Source organism: Salmo salar, chromosome ssa06, assembly GCF_905237065.1.
Source record: "Salmo salar chromosome ssa06, Ssal_v3.1, whole genome shotgun sequence".
Lineage (NCBI taxonomy): Eukaryota > Metazoa > Chordata > Actinopteri > Salmoniformes > Salmonidae > Salmo > Salmo salar.
Window position 1 is genome coordinate 18,624,990 of NC_059447.1, and position 18,063 is coordinate 18,643,052.

The 18,063-nt window shown below is 46.2% G+C and overlaps 1 protein-coding gene across 1 annotated transcript in view; it reads left to right on the forward strand.

The window, feature by feature from the left end:
• The window catches only part of srl (sarcalumenin), a 35,830-nt gene extending 18,126 nt beyond the window's left edge, over positions 1-17,704 (forward strand). The window contains exons 2-6 of the mRNA XM_014202721.2: positions 1,127-1,231; positions 2,667-2,762; positions 10,782-10,898; positions 11,890-12,123; positions 15,344-17,704. Of these exons, the coding sequence (XP_014058196.1) occupies positions 1,127-1,231; positions 2,667-2,762; positions 10,782-10,898; positions 11,890-12,123; positions 15,344-16,158 (1,367 nt within the window). The 3' untranslated portion in view covers positions 16,159-17,704. The remainder of the gene's footprint in view (positions 1-1,126; positions 1,232-2,666; positions 2,763-10,781; positions 10,899-11,889; positions 12,124-15,343) is intronic.
• The last annotated feature ends 359 nt before the right edge of the window (positions 17,705-18,063 follow it).

An 18,063-nucleotide genomic window follows, 5' to 3' on the forward strand; every position in this document is an offset into this window, starting at 1 on the left:
TAACATCTGCTAACCATGTGTATGTGACCAATAACATCTGCTAACCATGTGTATGTGACCAATAACATCTGCTAACCATGTGTATGTGACCAATAACATCTGCTAACCATGTGTATGTGACCAATAACATCTGCTAACCATGTGTATGTGTAACAGTTTAGCTTCCGTCCCTCTCCTCTGCGCACATCAACAACTGACACCCCACAAAGCATCGTTACCCATCACGCCACAAAAGCCGCGGCCCTTGCAGAGCAAGGGGAACAACTACTTCAGGTCTCAGAGCGAGTGACGTCACCGATTGAAACGCTATTAGCGCGCACCACCGCTAACTAACTAGCCATTTCACATTGGTTACATATGTGACCAATAACATCTGCTAACCATGTGTATGTGACCAAAACATTTGATTTGATGTTGATTGGATTTGATATCACAAAGGGTTGTTTTCCTCAGTTTATACAACAGAACAGATCACTTCTACTCATCCTCTGGTTTTGTTATTCACATACTGTATGGTGCCACTCACTGACTTTTCATAGTTGTTCATTTCGTAGTTGTTTCTTATGCTTTAGAACCCATTAGTCATTTTATTTCTAGATTGACACCATCCCTGTAGACCCCAGCAATAGAGAGAGAGATTGAGACAGCGCTTTTACTGATTGATATGACCCTTGATGTAGCATGGTGGTAACTGGCCACTGTAAAGCCTCTACTGGAACGTTTACGACACGCAACAGTCAGCACCTCTCTCTCTGTCAATTAAATTACATCTAAAGGGCTTTATTGGCATGGGAAACATGTTTACATTGCCAAAGCAAGTGAAATAGATAATAAACAGTCACACACACACATTTTGTCCTAAAACAGGATTAGTGTGCACCACAATCTCAGGAAGTGGTGCACTATGTAGGGAATAGGGGACCATTTGGGATGCAGCAGCCATAGAGGGGGGTCATACCAGTAAATTATGCCACTTTTGGGCTGTGATTGCAAATCATGTTTTAGCACAAACAAACCTTTCCCATTTCCCCCCCACCAGTCTCATCTGTTATGCCAGTCAAACCCGGCCAATGTGCAAAGATTCACTAGCAGAGACTGACTTCAGACCTGCTGTTTCTCTCCACAGAGGAGGAGGTGGAGGATGTCCTGAGCAACATCCTGAGAGACAGATCACACATCGACGAGACGCTGAGGCTAGCCTCTGAGGAGAACGCAGCAGAAAACTACCATGGTAAATAATATGTTAAATATATTACTGAGGCCCAGAGTTGTTCCTGGTCAGGTCACGTGGTAAAGAAAAACTCCTGGCCCTAAATATCAAGTATGATCACATCTTAATAGGCTGTAGAGCTTTAGATATTGTTGACGTTATCAAATGTCATTGTTGAGCATTAGCATTATTACAAAGATATTGTAAGATACAAGAAGACATGCAGTAGAGCCCTTTGCAGATATTCACTAGACATGTTTGCACCTGGTGTGACATGGGACATGTACCAAGTAGCACCATATTCCCTGTGTAGTGCACTTCCTTTGAGCAGGGCCCATATGGCTTTGATCAAAAGTAGTGCACTAAATAGGGAATAGGATGCCATTTGGGATGCAGAATTGGTTCTGAATTTGTCGCGTTATGTCTATTAATTACCTGTCAAATGCCAGTAGTGTTATTACAGAGAAAAATGCATATTTCTGTTCAGATAAATGTACTCAGTATGTTCCCAGTCCTGCTCTGATGTGTCATTATACTAATCTATGGGCTAATGGAGCACATCATAGAAAGTAATGATGGGTGATCCTCTATGGGTCTGTGGGTACTTGCCTGTGTATGTGTGCATTCCAAATGACACCCTAGTCTGTACATAGTGCACAACTTTTCACCAGGCAAAAGTAGTGCACTATATAACGAATAGGGTGCTTTTTGGCACGCAACCTAAAGCGTTAGTTAGAGAAAGAAACACGTGGTGCCAGAGCCTTAATGGACCTCTTCTCCATTAGCGCTAATGGGTAACATCGTTAGTGTTAACGAGTCCCAAATCTTCTGTTTTTAATCTGTTTTCCTTTTATCTCCTCTCTCTCTCTCTCTCTCTCCCCTCTTTCTCTCTCTCTGAACCCCCCAACTCATTCTCATTCCATAATGACTTGTTTGTCATTTAATCTAACCTTTTCTTACCGTTCTACCTCTCCTATTTAACTGAAACTCCTGTACTCTACCTCTCTTTCTCCTTTCTTTCATCTACACTCCTTAAAATCTTATTATGTTTCCTTCTCTTACCCGTGTCTTACCTTCTCTTACCATTCTACCTTTCCTCTTACATGAACCAACTCTACCTCCCTCTCTCTCATTCCATCCAACTCTACCTCCCTCCCTCTATCTCATTCCATCTACATTCCTTCTTACCATGGATACCAGGGTTCAAATACTTTGACTCTTGGGGGTGCCCAATACCACACTTAAAATATATAGACTCTTGGGGTTGCCCGAAGCCACTTGGGGGTGCCCGACATTGATATTTTTGACAATTATGGGGGAGCTTACATTGATATATAAATTGATATGGTGGCCCTAATTGTTATGGGGGATGCCCAGCCTCTCCTATCCCCCGCTGTAATTTGAACCCTGTTCTTACCATCTTCCCCTCATTCTCTCTCTTTCTCTCCCCCTCCAGCTGCTATTCAGAAGTTACGTAAGATCTACCACTCAGCCGTCAAGCCCATGGAACAGGCCTATAAGTACAACGAGCTCAGAGCACATGAGATCTCAGGTACAGTGAGGGCTTTGCTTGGCACACTGCTGCCGCTTCAGGTTGTTAGTGTGTGTTGGCTTGATCTCAGATCTGTTTGTGCTATCATGTCACCTTTTCATTTATTCGTTGACATGATAGCACAAACAGATCTGGGATCAGGCTAAGTGTGTGTGTATGTGTGGACTGGTTTCCCTGTTTGGGTTGACATGGTGACTGAGGGTTTGAATCCTAGCTAGTGGTCTGTGCACTTAACTTTAACTTTTGCATAAATCCTGCATAGAAGTCAACTTGAGTTGCATACACAGACCTCAGGTTAGCATTTGGACCTGACTGACTGCTGACTGATCTGTTTACGCACAACACTGATAGGATGGAGTAAAGAAAAATCTCCTAGGCTGGCATTACTCTGGTCAAGAGATATACTGTATATAGGCTTTATATCCCTATGAAAGAACCCACCGCCATAGATGTTTTAAATACAATGAGTGGCTCAAGAGCTCATCAGTATCACATATCCATCGTCATATAAATGTGTATGTAATGTGCTATGTAAAGCCCATGTTGAGCATCAGGAATAGAGCCATATACATACAATCAATTATCATGTATTACTGGAATAGAGCCATATTAATACAATAAATTATCATGTATTACTGGAATAGAGCCATATAAATACAATAAATTATCATGTATTACTGGAATAGAGCCATATAAATACAATAATTTATTCTCACGTCCTGACCAGCAGAGGGAGCAATTGTATTAGTTTTGGTCAGGACGTGGCAGGTTTTTGTGTGTTAAGTGTTATGTTGGTGATTAGGACTCCCAATTGAAGGCAGGTGTGTTGAGTTGCCTTTGATTGGGAGTCCTATATAGTAGTGTGTGTTTTTCTTTGGGGTTGTGGGTAGTTGTTCTTGCATTGCGTTTTGTGTGCCTGCAAGACTGTTCCTGTCGTGGTTATTATTGGTTTTCCTGTGGATGCTTTACTCTGATTCATAAAAAATATGAGTATCCACATTCCCGCTGCGCCTTGGTCCATTTCTGAAGACAGCTGTTACAGAACTACCCACCACCAAAGGACCAAGCAGCGGACGAACGAGGAAGAAGGATGGACGTGGGCAGAGATAAGGATGAGCGTTTCCAGGGCTATGGAAGAGTTAAGTAAACTCGAGAGGCAGCCCCAATAATTTTTTTGGGGGGGGCACAAGGGCAGTTTTGCGGGGCAAGAATGGAGCCCCAGGCCAGCTCCCCGCACTAGCCCTGAGGTGCGTGTCTCCAGGCTGGCACGTCCAGTACCAGCCCCACGCATCAGACGTCTAGTGTGTCAGCCCAGCCTCGCCAGTCAGGAGCTGCCAGAGCTTCCCGCCAGTCAGGAGTCGCCAGAGCTGTCCGCCAGTCAAGAGTCGCCAGAGCTGTCCGCCAGTCAAGAGTCGCCAGAGCTGTCCGCCAGTCAAGAGTCGCCAGAGCTGTCCGCCAGTCAAGAGTTGCCAGAGCTGTCCGCCAGTCAAGAGTCGCCAGAGCTGTCCGCCAGTCAAGAGTCGCCAGAGCTGTCCGCCAGTCAAGAGTCGCCAGAGCTGTCCGCCAGTCAAGAGTCGCCAGAGCTGTCCGCCAGTCAAGAGTCGCCAGAGCTGTCCGCCAGTCAAGAGTCGCCAGAGCTGTCCGCCAGTCATGAGTCGCCAGAGCCGCCCGCTAGTCAGAAGCTGCCAGAGCCGCCCTCTAGTCAGGAGCTGCCAGAGCCGCCCGCTAGTCAGGAGCTGCCAGAGCCGCTCGCTAGTCAGGAGATGCCAGAGTGGCCCGACTGCCCGGAGCTGCCAGAGTGGCCCGACTGCCCGGAGCTGCCAGAGTGGCCCGACTGCCCGGAGCTGCCAGAGTGGCCCGACTGCCCGGAGCTGCCAGAGTGGCCCGACTGCCCGGAGCTGCCAGAGTGGCCCGACTGCCCGGATCTGCCAGGGTGCCCCGCCTGTCCTCCGGGTCTGCCAGAGTGGCCCGCCTGCCCGGATCTGCCAGGGTGCCCCGCCTGTCCTCCGGCCCAGCCCGAGTGGCCCGCCTGTCCTCCGGCCCAGCCCGAGTGGCCCGCCTGTCCTCCGGCCTAGCCTGAGTGGCACGCCTGCCCGGATCTGCCAGAGTGGCCCGCCTGCCCGGATCTGCCAGGGTGCCCCGCCTGTCCTCCGGCCCAGCCCGAGTGGCCCGCCTGTCCTCCGGCCCAGCCCGAGTGTCCCGCCTGTCCGCCGGTCCAGCCCGAGTGGCCACCTGTCCTCCGGTCCAGCCCGAGTGGCCCGCCTGTCCCCCGGCCCAGCCTGAGTGGCCCGCCTGTCCTCCGGCCCAGCCCGAGTGGCCCGCCTGTCCCCCGGGCCAGCCCGAGTGGCCCGCCTGTCCTCCGAGCCAGCCCGAGTGGCCCGCCTGTCCTCCGGGCCAGCCCGAGTGGTCCGTCTGCCAGGGTCAGTCCGAGTGGCCCGTCTGCCCGGCGCAGCTATCGGCGCCACCGAAGTGAGCGACGCCGAAGGTGGAGCGAGATCCACGTCCCGCACCTGAGCCACCTCCAGGATAGGTGGGTTGGGGAGGGAGGGTGTAGCACAGTGCCGTCGTTGACGGCAGCCACCCTCCCTTCCCCCCTTATTGTTTAGGGGTTATTGTTTATGGGTTTTGTTGGGGTATTGGGGATTTTTGTTTTGTTTTTTGTTTGTAAGGTGCATTCTGGGGTCTGCACCTTGAGGGGGGGTACTGTCACGTCCTGACCAGCAGAGGGAGCAATTGTATTCGTTTTGGTCAGGACGTGGCAGGTTTTTGTGTGTTAAGTGTTGTGTTGGTGATTAGGACTCCCAATTGAAGGCAGGTGTGTTGAGTTGCCTTTGATTGGGAGTCCTATATAGTAGTGTGTGTTTTTCTTTGGGGTTGTGGGTAGTTGTTCTTGCATTGCGTTTTGTGTGCCTGCAAGACTGTTCCTGTCGTGGTTATTATTGGTTTTCCTGTGGATGCTTTACTCTGATTCATAAAAAATATGAGTATCCACATTCCCGCTGCGCCTTGGTCCATTTCTGAAGACAGCTGTTACAATTATCATGTATTACTGGAATAGAGCCATATAAATACAATCAATTATCATGTATTACTGGAATAGAGCCATTTAAATACAATCAATTATCATATATTACTGGAATAGCGCCATATAAATACAATCAATTATCATGTATTACTGGAATAGCGCCATATAAAAACAATCAATTGTCATGTATTACTGGAATAGAGCCATATAAATACAATCAAGTATCATGTATTACTGGAATAGAGCCATATAAATACAATCAATTATCATGTATTACTGGAATAGAGCCATATAAATACAATCAATGATCATGTATTACTGGAATAGAGCCATATAAATACAATCAATTATCATGTATTACTGGAATAGAGCCATATAAATACAATCAATTATCATGTATTACTGGAATAGAGCCATATAAATACAATCAATTATCATGTATTACTGGAATAGAGCCATATAAATACAATCAATTATCATGTATTACTTAATGTAATATACTTGTTATTGTTCCTTTGAAAAAACTGAAGTGGTTCTTCCATATGAATATAAACACACTTGCACATATTCAACTACTCATAATGTAACACTGTGAGACATGTAGAGGTATGGCATTCTGTTATTTCATCCTGGTAAAAGGGGTACAGTTGGCTACTATTTAGATATTTCTCTCATCCCCTTTTTTCTTTTCTTTTTCTTCTTTTCTTCACCATGTTCAACTTTTTTGTTTTTGTTTTAAATATTTTTAAAGAAGGTTTAAAAGTTAAGTACTTTAATATAACTCTTATTGCAGTATTGTTCTAGATGTTTATAAGCAGTTATTATAACCCATGTTGTGCATTATAATGCATTATGCATAGCCCATAAGACATTCAAAAAGGCATTATGATGCATTATAAAGAGGGTATTCATAGGAGGTGTTAATATAATTTTTTATAACATGTCTTCTGGGGGATGACTTTCACTCCCCCTTGGTCAACCTGTGCAGACCCAACTGCACTTCCTCATCTTGAAGCAAAGTTCGCCCTCTTGTGGCCTGGCATGGTCTTTAACCTACACACAAATACTGAACCCCCTGACATAATGACAATAAAAGGTTTTATATGAAGCTCTAAGCCATCCCAGAATATTCAGAGACTGTGTTAAAAAGGTTTAGAGGGAGCCAGGTGTTATCGAAGCAATGGTTCGTTCCCTTGACTGAGAAATTCCTTGAAGATGTTGCTATGTCTCCCTCTTTACTGTAATTTGACTAACTGTCACATAACGAATTGAACTGTATGGAGTGTAGTGCACAGGAAGGAATGATTTATCTGGATCCCACAGATCCCCCCCAACACCTGTTGTCAAGTAACCTTCAACTTCATCCATTATAGATCTGCATGTTTGACACTTCCAGTTAAACGTGATTATGCCCCGACATCTCTCCTTCCCTCTCACTCTCCCTTCCTCATCCCCACCTCACCACCCCTTCACCTAATAGCCGGACGAACACTGGGGGATGGGAACACAGGTTGGTATAGTGGGGGGACCTTTGCCGAAGCATGGCACTGGCTGAAGTGCTCACCCCCCTCTTTCACACTCCCGGGACCCCAGCCATTGGTCCTTGGTATGGACCAGTTTGGTTGTTTGGAGCAACCAAATTATCCTGTATGTCACAATTATCAGTTGTGGCATAAGCATTTTCATTCACATCACTTTGAACTGCTGTAAACTTGAGCAGAAATAATTTGTATTTCAAAGAACTACTGTAATTGAAAATTAAAGTCATTTACGAGGTCATTTTATGAATCTGATTATATGACTGAACGTTCACAGAACAATTTTCACAAAACAATTGAGGGACCTACTTCCCCTTGATACATAGTAAATACAGTATACAATTCTAACTCAGTCCCTTAATTCTATACTAATCAACTAAAAAGGGGAGATCCTCAATCTGCAGTTATACATGAATTCCTATTGAGAAAGGATTCCCTGAGGTCTGGTCCATTACCACTGGGATGCTTAAAGGCACTACCCCATTGGATCAAAGATGTAAAGAGCCCTACAGCATTCAAACATGCCTTTAGTGTAAACTACCGGTATGTACATGTATGGGGGAGGGTCGGGGTGCAATGGGGGGTGCATGTGCAGCACTGGCTTAAGCTAAATAAGCACAGGTAAGGGTGGGAGAGAGGGACATAAAAATACAAAGAAATGACCTTGAAAGCATGTTTTGGAACTGAATTACATTTGCCTAACTTCTGATCATTTTCTAGCCTTTGTATGTGGATTGCATATCTTAGACACTCTTTTAATAAACTTTTAATACAAATTTCATCAATGGATACAAGACTCGCCATTAAGTGTTTTGTTCACAAAACATGAAAATATTGTTTCCATCAGAAGAGAAAAAATGCAAATATGTTCACTGCTTCTGACAATGAACAAATACAAGGGCACAAGGTTCTGAAAAGCTCCATCAGTATTAAATCATATACAACCTAGGGAAAGTTCCATACTAAAGATCTAATCAACTTTCAGACTCTCTCTGTAATTCTGACATGCAGAGATGCAGACAATAACGTCCGGTCACTTCTAAGTAACTTTGTCGTCATCTCCGACAACCTTCCATTACAAAGCTTGCTTTGGTTTGGTTGAAGGCCTATCCATTAATTTCATAGGTTACATATCCTCCTCTGTATTCACCTTTCCTTTTTACTACTGGGGCTTGTTTTTCTGCTTGGCGATGAAAAGTCACCAGACCTTCTCCACTCTATGGCAGCAGAACAGCCTCAGGTAGAATACAGGGAATTGGACTGTGATGATACACGTGCCAATGAATCAATCAGGCTCAATATTATCAAGTGACTGCAAAGAAATACTTAGATTTGATGGAATCTTTTAAAAGACAGACTAACGTTCTGTTTTGTCAGCATGGCGGAAGACATATAAAGGTTGTGCTCATCTTTAATCAGGCATTATCTTATTTTGATGAATGCATTTGTAGTTTTGAGTGTTTCATATAGATTTCTGAATGTAATTACTGTTTTGTAAAGGAAACTCGTTTTTGAAAATGCATTGAAAATGCAATTCTATTGTGCAATTCACCGTTTTGACAATCGGACAATATTATTCCAAGAAATGCATTCAAGAAGTTTAGAAAAACAGTGATTGGATGGCATCATGGGAATAATTGGTCATCACTGGATAACCTTATAGTACCTCTCCTTGAATGAAAATTGGCCATTTCTTTACTTCTCTCCCATGTTTTGGGAAGGGATCACTACCATTACCTCGCTTTCCAACCAACATGACAGACAGAACAGGAACATGACAGACAGAACAGGAACATGACAGACAGAACAGGAACATGACAGACAGAACAGGAACATGACAGACAGAACAGGAACATGACAGACAGAACTGCCACATGACAGACAGAACAGCCACATGACAGACAGAACAGGAACATGACAGACAGAACAGGAACATGACAGACAGAACAGGAACATGACAGACAGAACAGGAACATGACAGACAGAACAGGAACATGACAGACAGAACTGCCACATGACAGACAGAACAGCCACATGACAGGCAGAACAGGAACATGACAGACAGAACAGGAACATGACAGACAGAACAGGAACATGACAGGCAGAACAGGAACATGACAGACAGAACAGGAACATGACAGACAGAACAGGAACATGACAGACAGAACAGGAACATGACAGACAGAACAGGAACATGACAGACAGAACAGGAACATGACAGACAGAACAGCCACATGACAGGCAGAACAGGAACATGACAGGCAGAACAGGAACATGACAGACAGAACAGGAACATGACAGACAGAACAGGCATATGACAGACAGAACAGGCACATGGCAGACAGAACAGCCACATGACTGACAGAACAGGAACATGACAGACAGAACAGGAACATGACAGACAGAACAGGCACATGACAGGCAGAACAGGAGCGTGACAGACAGAACAGGCACATGACAGACAGAACAGGCATATGACAGACAGAACAGGCACATGACAGACAGAACAGGAACATGACAGACAGAACAGGAACATGACAGACAGAACAGGAACACCCTCTGAATGGCACACATACGCAATCCATGTCTCAATTGTCTCAAAGCTTAAAAACCCTTCTTTAACCTGTCTCCTACCTTTCATCTACACTGATTGAAGTGGATTTAACAAGTAATATCAGTAAGGGATCATAGCTTTCACCTGGATTCACCTGGTCAGTTTCTTTAACAAGTAATATCAGTAAGGGATCATAGCTTTCACCTGGATTCACCTGGTCAGTTTCTCTCATGGAAAGAGCAGGTGTTCTTAATGTTTTGTCCACTCAGTGCATGCCTGCGCTCTGTGCCAGACATAGAAATGGGAATGCCACAATGCAGGGCATGTCTAACACACTGTATTGAAATTGCATCATCATCAAACTAATGAAAGCAATTCCGCCGAAGAACTACAATTTCTATAGTGGCATGTGGTCTAGCTTTGCTGTCATATTATTGTCTGTCACCTACAAGCATGTGCACCATGCAGCCTGTGGTTGAGGAAGCATCAAGCCTGCATCCCATTGGCCATTGCACTGGTTCCTGACCCCTACAGTTGAGAAACATGATCTCAGACACAGAGAGGTCTGGAACCTTTGCAATACATGCTGGAATTTCTACATTGCCAGCTGGCCAGTTTAGAACAACTCAAGTTTTCGTTGACCATCTTAAGAACATCGACTTACTTTCAGGGAAGCGTCTCATTCTCTTTATGTGAGTGTGATTGTAGGTAACAGTATGACAGCAGTTGTTTCCATTTGAATACACTCCATGTGAATAGGCTGTTGTGATTTATCAGATTAGGTTTCAGACGTACTGGAGCGGCTCTATGTCTCTGGTCTTCCATGTCGTCATGAGTGCAGTGAACCTCCATGGCTCTAACCAGCATCGCCTCCTCCTCCTCCTCCTCTCTCTACCTGACAGATGGGGAGATCACCTCCAAGCCCATGGTGTTGTTCCTTGGGCCCTGGAGTGTAGGCAAGTCCTCCATGATCAACTACCTGCTTGGCCTGAAGGACAGCCCCTACCAGCTGTACACAGGTAAGCTCCTTCAAACTTCACCTGGTTTCTGATATACCTGGTTTCTGATATTCCTGTTTTTTCACCTGGTTTCTGATGTACCTGTTTTTTCACCTGGTTTCTGATGTACCTGTTTTTTCACCTGGTTTCTGATGTACCTGTTTTTCAAATCAAATCAATATATTTGTCACATGTACGGAATACAACAGGTGTAGATCTTACTGTGTGTCACGTCCTGACCAGTAAAGGGGTCATTTGTAATTGTAGTATGGTCAGGGCGTGGCAGGGGGTGTGTGTTTTGTGTGTTTTGGTTTTTTTTGGTTCTAGGAGATTTTGGTTCTAGTTTTCTATTTCTATGTTTCTTTTTCTATGTGTGGCCAGGTATGGCTTCCAATCAGAGGCAGGTGTCTTTCGTTGACTCTGATTGGAAGCCATACTTAGGCAGCCTGTTTTTCCTGTGTTTTTGTGGGTGGTTGTTTTCTGTATAGCCTGTGTGCCTTATGGAACTGTTTCATCGTCTGTTTATTTTGTTTTGAGTGTTCTCTAAAATAAAGAAGAAAGATGAGCACTATGCCCGCTGCATTTTGGTCACCGTTCATCGATGCCTGTGACACTGTGAAATGCTTACTTACAAGTCCTTAACCAACAATGCAGTTTCAAGAAAATATTTAGTAAATAAAGTTTTTTTTAAGTTACACAATAAAATACAAATAACGAGGCTATATACAGGAGGTACCAGTACTGAGTCAATGTGCGGTTAGTCGAGGTAATTGAAGTAATTTAGGTTTTTCACCTGGTTTCTGATGTACTTAACTCTTCACTCTACCTACTTACTCCTCCTCTTCTGCTCTATCATCTTCTCTCATTCTTCTGTTCCTCCTGCCTTTCCCTCATTCATCAACCCTTCTGCATCTTCTCCTCTTTCCTGTTCCCCTTTTCCATCCCGCTCTCTCACATTTTTCTCTACCCCTGGCTCATCCCTTTCCCGTCCTTCTCTACCTCTGTCTGCCAGGTGCTGAGCCCACTACCTCTGAGTTCACTGTGATCATGCACGGCGAGAAGACCCGGTCCATAGAGGGCATCGTCATGGCGGCCGACAGCTCGCGCTCCTTTTCGCCCTTGGAGAAGTTTGGGCAGAGCTTTCTTGAGAAGCTGATTGGCATTGAGATGCCCCACAAGCTGCTGGAGCGGGTCACCTTCGTGGACACGCCTGGAATCATTGAGAACCGCAAGCAGCAGGAGAGAGGTAAGGCACACAGAGAGCAGGAGCGCTGAAGATCTTGTAGCAAATTCAGGCGGTAGCACGACCGGGGCTCAAACACAAGTCATTGCGACTGTCAGTCCAACAGCTTTGCCATGGCTGTTTTTCTAAGTTATATCGCTACAGTATCTTCAGTTCAAATTCACATGAACATGAAATATTAAACATGATCACCTCTTATCATCAGATAGACTGAGGAACTTTAAGACAGTGGTGACCCCTAAAAACCTGTCAATCTCTAGGATTTATGTTATACAATTAGACCTATACATCTATCTACATCAATAAATAATAATCAGTGTTATGTAATAATAATCTACATTCATTTTAAGATGTAAGTCGCTGTCACGCCCTGACCATGGAGAGCCCTTGGTTCTCTATGGTATAGTAGGTCAGGGCGTGACTGGGGTGTTCTGTGTTGTTTATTTCTATGTTGGTGTGCTTGGTATGGTTCCCAATCAGCGGCAGCTGTTTAGCGTTGTCTCTGATTGGGGATCATATTTAGGCAGCCGTTTCCCCACTGTGTTTTGTGGGATCTTGTTTTTGTGTAGGTGCCTATTTGCACTTCACTGTCTTCACGTTTCGTTTGATAATTTATTATTTTGTATTTTGCTGAAGTTTCACGTTATGATAAAGATGTGGAACGCTACTCACGCTGCGCCTTGGTCCAATCATTACGACGATTGTGACAGAAGATCCCACCACAACAGGACCAAGCAGCGTGCCCAGGAGAGTGTATCCTGGACTTGGGAGGAGATCCTGGATGGGAAGGGGTCCTGGACTTGGGAGGAAATCCTGGCAGGACAGGATCGCCTTCCTTGGCAGGAGCGGCAGACGGAAGGTTATGATGGAAGACAGCGACGACGCCGGGGTTCACGGCCACATAGAAAGCCCAAAAAACAGGCCAAAATGTTTTTTGGGGGGGGCACAAGGGGTGGTCGGCGGAGCCGAGGAGTGAACCAGAGCCAGTCTGGGAGAAGGGGGAGAAACTGGAGGAGAGTGAACGGAGAGAATCAGAGACCGTCAGTGAGTTGAGGGAGAATTTGGAGGAGAGAGAAATTTGAGTTATTGAATTGGTGGAGGATGCACGACATTTGCCCTAAGGAGCGTGTTATCGGTTTAATGCCACCTGAGTCAGCTCTCCGTACTCGCCCTGAGGAGCGTGCTATCAGTCTGGTGAAAGTTGTGCCGGCTCCACGCACCAGGTCTCCAGTAAGCCTTCCCAGCCCTGTACGTCCTGTGCTAGCTCTCCACACTCGCCTTGAGGAGCGTGTCATTTGTCCGGTACCATTGATGCCGGTTCCTACGCACCAGGTCTTCAGTGCGCCTCCACAGCCCAGTACGTCCTGTGCCAGCTCCTCGCACTCACCGTGCGAAGTGTGTCATCGAACAGGTACCATTGATGCCGGTTCTACACACCAGGTCTCCAGTACGTCTCCACAGCCCAGTACGTCCTGTGCCAGCTCCACACACCAGGCCTCCAATGCGCCTCCCCAGTCCGGTACGTCCTATGCCGGCCCCACGCATCAGGCCTCCAGTGCACCTTCCCAGTCCAGAGCTTCCAGAGACGGTCCCCAGTCCAGAGCGTCCAGCGACAGTTCCCAGTCCAGAGCTTCCGGCGACGTTCCACAGTCCGGAACCTCCAACGACGGTCCACAGTCCGGAACCTCCAACGACGGTCCACAGTCCGGAACCTCCAGAGACGGTCCACGGTCCGGAACCTCCTGAGACGATCTAGAGTCCGGAACCTCCTGAGACAGTCTACAGTCCGGAACCTCCTGAGACGGTCTATGGTCCGGAACCTCCTGCGACGGTCCACGGTCCGGAACCTCCAGCGACGGTCAACGGTCCGGAACCTCCAGCGATGGTCAATGGTCCGGAACCTTCAGCGAGGGTCAACGGTCCAGAGTTTCCAAACACGGCGTACAGTTCAGCTCCATGGCAGGAGCTCTCCTCTGCGCCGATGCCCAGTCCAGACACGGCATCCAGTCCCGCTCCATGGCAGGAGCCTTCGTCTGCGCCGATGTCCAGTTCAAACACGGCATCCAGTCCAGCTCCATGGCAGGAGCCCTCCTCGGCGCCGATGCCCAGTCCAGACACGGCGTCCAGTCCCGCGCCATGGCAGGAGTCTTCCTCTGCACCGATGTCCAGGCCAGGGCCGGTGTCCAGTCCTGCTCCATGGCAGGAGCCTTCCTCGGCATCGAGATCCAGTTCAGGCACAGTGTTCAGCCTGGGTCCATGGCTGGATCCGCGGGATGTGCGGTTTCTTCGGCCCGCACCAGAGCCACAAACAAAGATGGTGGATCCGCGAGCTGAGCGGGTTCTTTGTCCCGCACCAGAGCCACCCCCGACATTAATCATCCCACCTACCCTCCCAATTTGGTTTCAGGTTTTGCGGTTGGAGTCCGCACCTTTGGGGGGGTACTGTCACACCCTGACCATGGAGAGCCCTTGGTTCTCTATGGTATAGTAGGTCAGGGCGTGACTGGGGGTGTTTATTTCTATGTTGGTGTGCTTGGTATGGTTCCCAATCAGCGGCAGCTGTTTAGCGTTGTCTCTGATTGGGGATCATATTTAGGCAGCCATTTCCCCACTGTGTTTTGTGGGATCTTGTTTTTGTGTAGGTGCCTATTTGCACTTCACTGTCTTCATGTTTCGTTTGATCATTTATTGTTTTGTATTTTGCTGAAGTTTCACGTTATAATAAAGATGTGGAACGCTACTCACGCTGCGCCTTGGTCCAATCATTACGACGATCGTGACAGTCGCTCTGGATAAGAGTGTCTGAAAAATGCCTAAAATAGAAAATAGAAAAATTGACATTTAGGAATCAATCTAGCCTCAATTGTGTTAAATGGCATGCAACCGTGACCCCTGACTGTCCAAGACATTGGTGTTAAATGGAATGCAACCGTGACTCCTGACTGTTCAAGACATTGGTGTTAAATGGAATGCAACCGTGACTCCTGATAGTCCAAGACATTGGTGTTAAATGGAATGCAACCGTGACTCCTGACTGTCCAAGACATTGGTGTTAAATGGAATGCAACCGTGACTCCTGATAGTCCATGACATTGGTGTTAAATGGAATGCAACCGTGACTCCTGACTGTCCAAGACATTGGTGTTAAATGTAATGCAACCATGACTCCTGACTGTCCAAGATATTGATGTTAAATGACCCTGTTTCTAACTCCTCCCTCCAGGCTATCCCTTCAATGACGTGTGCCAGTGGTTCATCGATCGTGCTGACCTCATCTTCGTGACCTTTGACCCCACCAAGCTGGACGTGGGCCTGGAGCTGGAAATGCTCTTCCGCCAGCTGAAGGGCCGTGAGTCCCAGATCCGCATCATCCTCAACAAGGCAGACAACCTGGCCACCCAGGACTTGATGCGTGTCTACGGTGCCCTCTTCTGGTCGCTAGCACCCCTCATCAATGTCACAGAGCCCCCAAGGGTCTACGTCAGCTCTTTCTGGCCTTACGACTACGCACCCGACACCAGCCGCGAGCTGTTTAAGCGCGAGGAGATCTCCCTCTTGGAAGACCTAAACCAGGTGATCGAGAACCGCATGGAGAACAAGATCGCCTTCATCCGCCAGCATGCCATCCGGGTGCGCATCCATGCCCTTCTGGTGGACCGCTATGTTCAGACCTTTAAGGACAAGATGAGCTACTTCAGTGACCCTGACCTGGTGTTCAAGGAGATTGTGGACGACCCGGACAAGTTCTTCATCTTCAAGTCCATCCTGGCCAAGACCAACGTGAGCAAGTTCGACCTGCCCAACCGTGAAGCCTACCAGGACTTCTTCGGTGTGAACCCGATCGGCAGTTTCAAGTCCCTGTCCGCCCAGTGCTCCTACTCAGGCGGCTGCCTGCTGGACAAGATCGAGAAGGCCATCACCAGCGAGCTGCCAGGTCTTCTAAGCAGCATCAATCCAGGCAAGGCCCCCCCCGGCCTGTCCTCCTGCGAGGCCACTGGATGCGGAGACAAGCCTAAGAACCGCTATCGGAAAAACTGATAGAATACGAGAGAGAGGGGGAGGGAAGAGAAGAAAGGAAGAGGAGGAGGTGTGAAGGAGTGATAAAGAGGAACGGTGCCATTTGTCAGACCCCCGGTCTTATCAGAGGCCTGTAATGTTGTTGTTTGAGGAGACAGAGGAGAAGGGAAGGGTTCATTTAGAGGGTTGTTTCTCAGGAGAACAAGAGGTGGTGGTGTGTTCAGGGTTTGTGGAGAGGAAGAGATGGAGGGAGGGTTGGTTTGTGTGTATGATTTGGCAGCTGAGAATAATAGTTGCTTGGAGAGATGAGAAGATTACAGAATAACTCATCTCCCTCCTCTCTCCCTTGCACAACCACAATGAACTGTCTGTGATTGGGGGAAAAATATGTAAAATTGTATAAAAATAAAAAATCTTGAGACTGAAACAGTCAACCACCAGCTCCCTTGTATGTGAATAAAATGGGAAATTGGAAACAGGAGTTGCCAATTTGTTTTACAAGATCTTATTTGAAAAATGCATTTCAACAGGTCTCAATTCTCTGTGATGTTCTTTGTCTTTCTTTTTGAAGTCTAGGTTCAGTCCTTTCCACAGATATTAGATCTTGATCTTTTTTCTCTCCTATGAAGGCATTATAAGGTCAGCCTTTAGGTGTAATAACACTGTCGAGATACCTTTTAACACTGCATGTTAGATGACAGATGGTATTTATTTAATAACAGATGATATCATAGGTGCATGTATTTACCTTTCTCACTTTGAACTTTCAATAATGTTCCCTTAAACAACTGACAAACCTTATGGTGCAGTCCAACAAACCCTATGTACGGTGCTGTAAGATGGTCCACTCTGTCGGCCATCTTTGTTTTATATTCTTCTTCTCGCTCTCAGGTTGTTGACAGCCTGTGATATGAGCAGAGACGAAAGAAGAAGCGAGACATCCTACTCCCTTATTTTTTCTGGTTCATATGCAGTCCATGAACTAAGTAGACCAGACCCAGCTGTTATCACATTTGTGTCTATGGGAGAACACCCCTTAAGCAGACCGGAACTGTGACCATTTTTTTCAATGGTAAACGGCCTGAGTGGGACATCTTCATTTATCCACCATCTTTGATATGAGCACTGTCTTGAATGCAGAGGTCAGGGTCATGATCTTCACGTCCTATTGGTGGTAGGGAGGGGTGGGGTTTTGGGTGTACTCTGATTCACTTCTTAACTATGCTTACTTTGCTGTTGTTGTTTGAGTATATACATTTGCTGGCTTAGTTGCCAGGTCTGTTTGTGCTTTAGCCCAGACCTTCTATCATATCGCATGACAAAGTACAAACAGAGAAGAGTTGGCTAAAGCACAAACAAGTCTGGCAACCCAGCCATGAATCTTCCAATGTCTGATAGGAGTTCAATATTGTTTTCAAAGTTTTCTTTCTCCTTTTAAATGATACACTTGCCAGCTTTTTGGCTGAATGACCAACAGGATATAAAAGTGAAACATGTTACATGAATGATGGAGAACTTTCTCATGGTGTGACAGTAAATAAACCAAATGATGTGTGTTTGAGTGTGACATGTATGTCTTTATCCATTTCTTCTGCAGGTTAGCGAGCCATTTACAGGTCTTGTAATAATGATGTATCTTTCAGCCCCACTGTACATAGTCCAACATAGGTAATTGATTACATGAGTAGCCAATTATTACAAAACATAGATTGTTACACACAGTTATATATTTATTACACAGTATAATGACATATTGCAACACACAGAAACTAGTGCCAAGAGGTTGTATTGGATTTTCTGAGAAAGATTGTTGAGTCACTCCCTCTCAGAGGATGCTGCATCCTTTAGTTCAAGTTGAATGTATTGCCTTCATGCGCTCTAGAACAGTGGGACTTCCTCTGCTCTTCAGGGAGAGGTAAAGAAGAG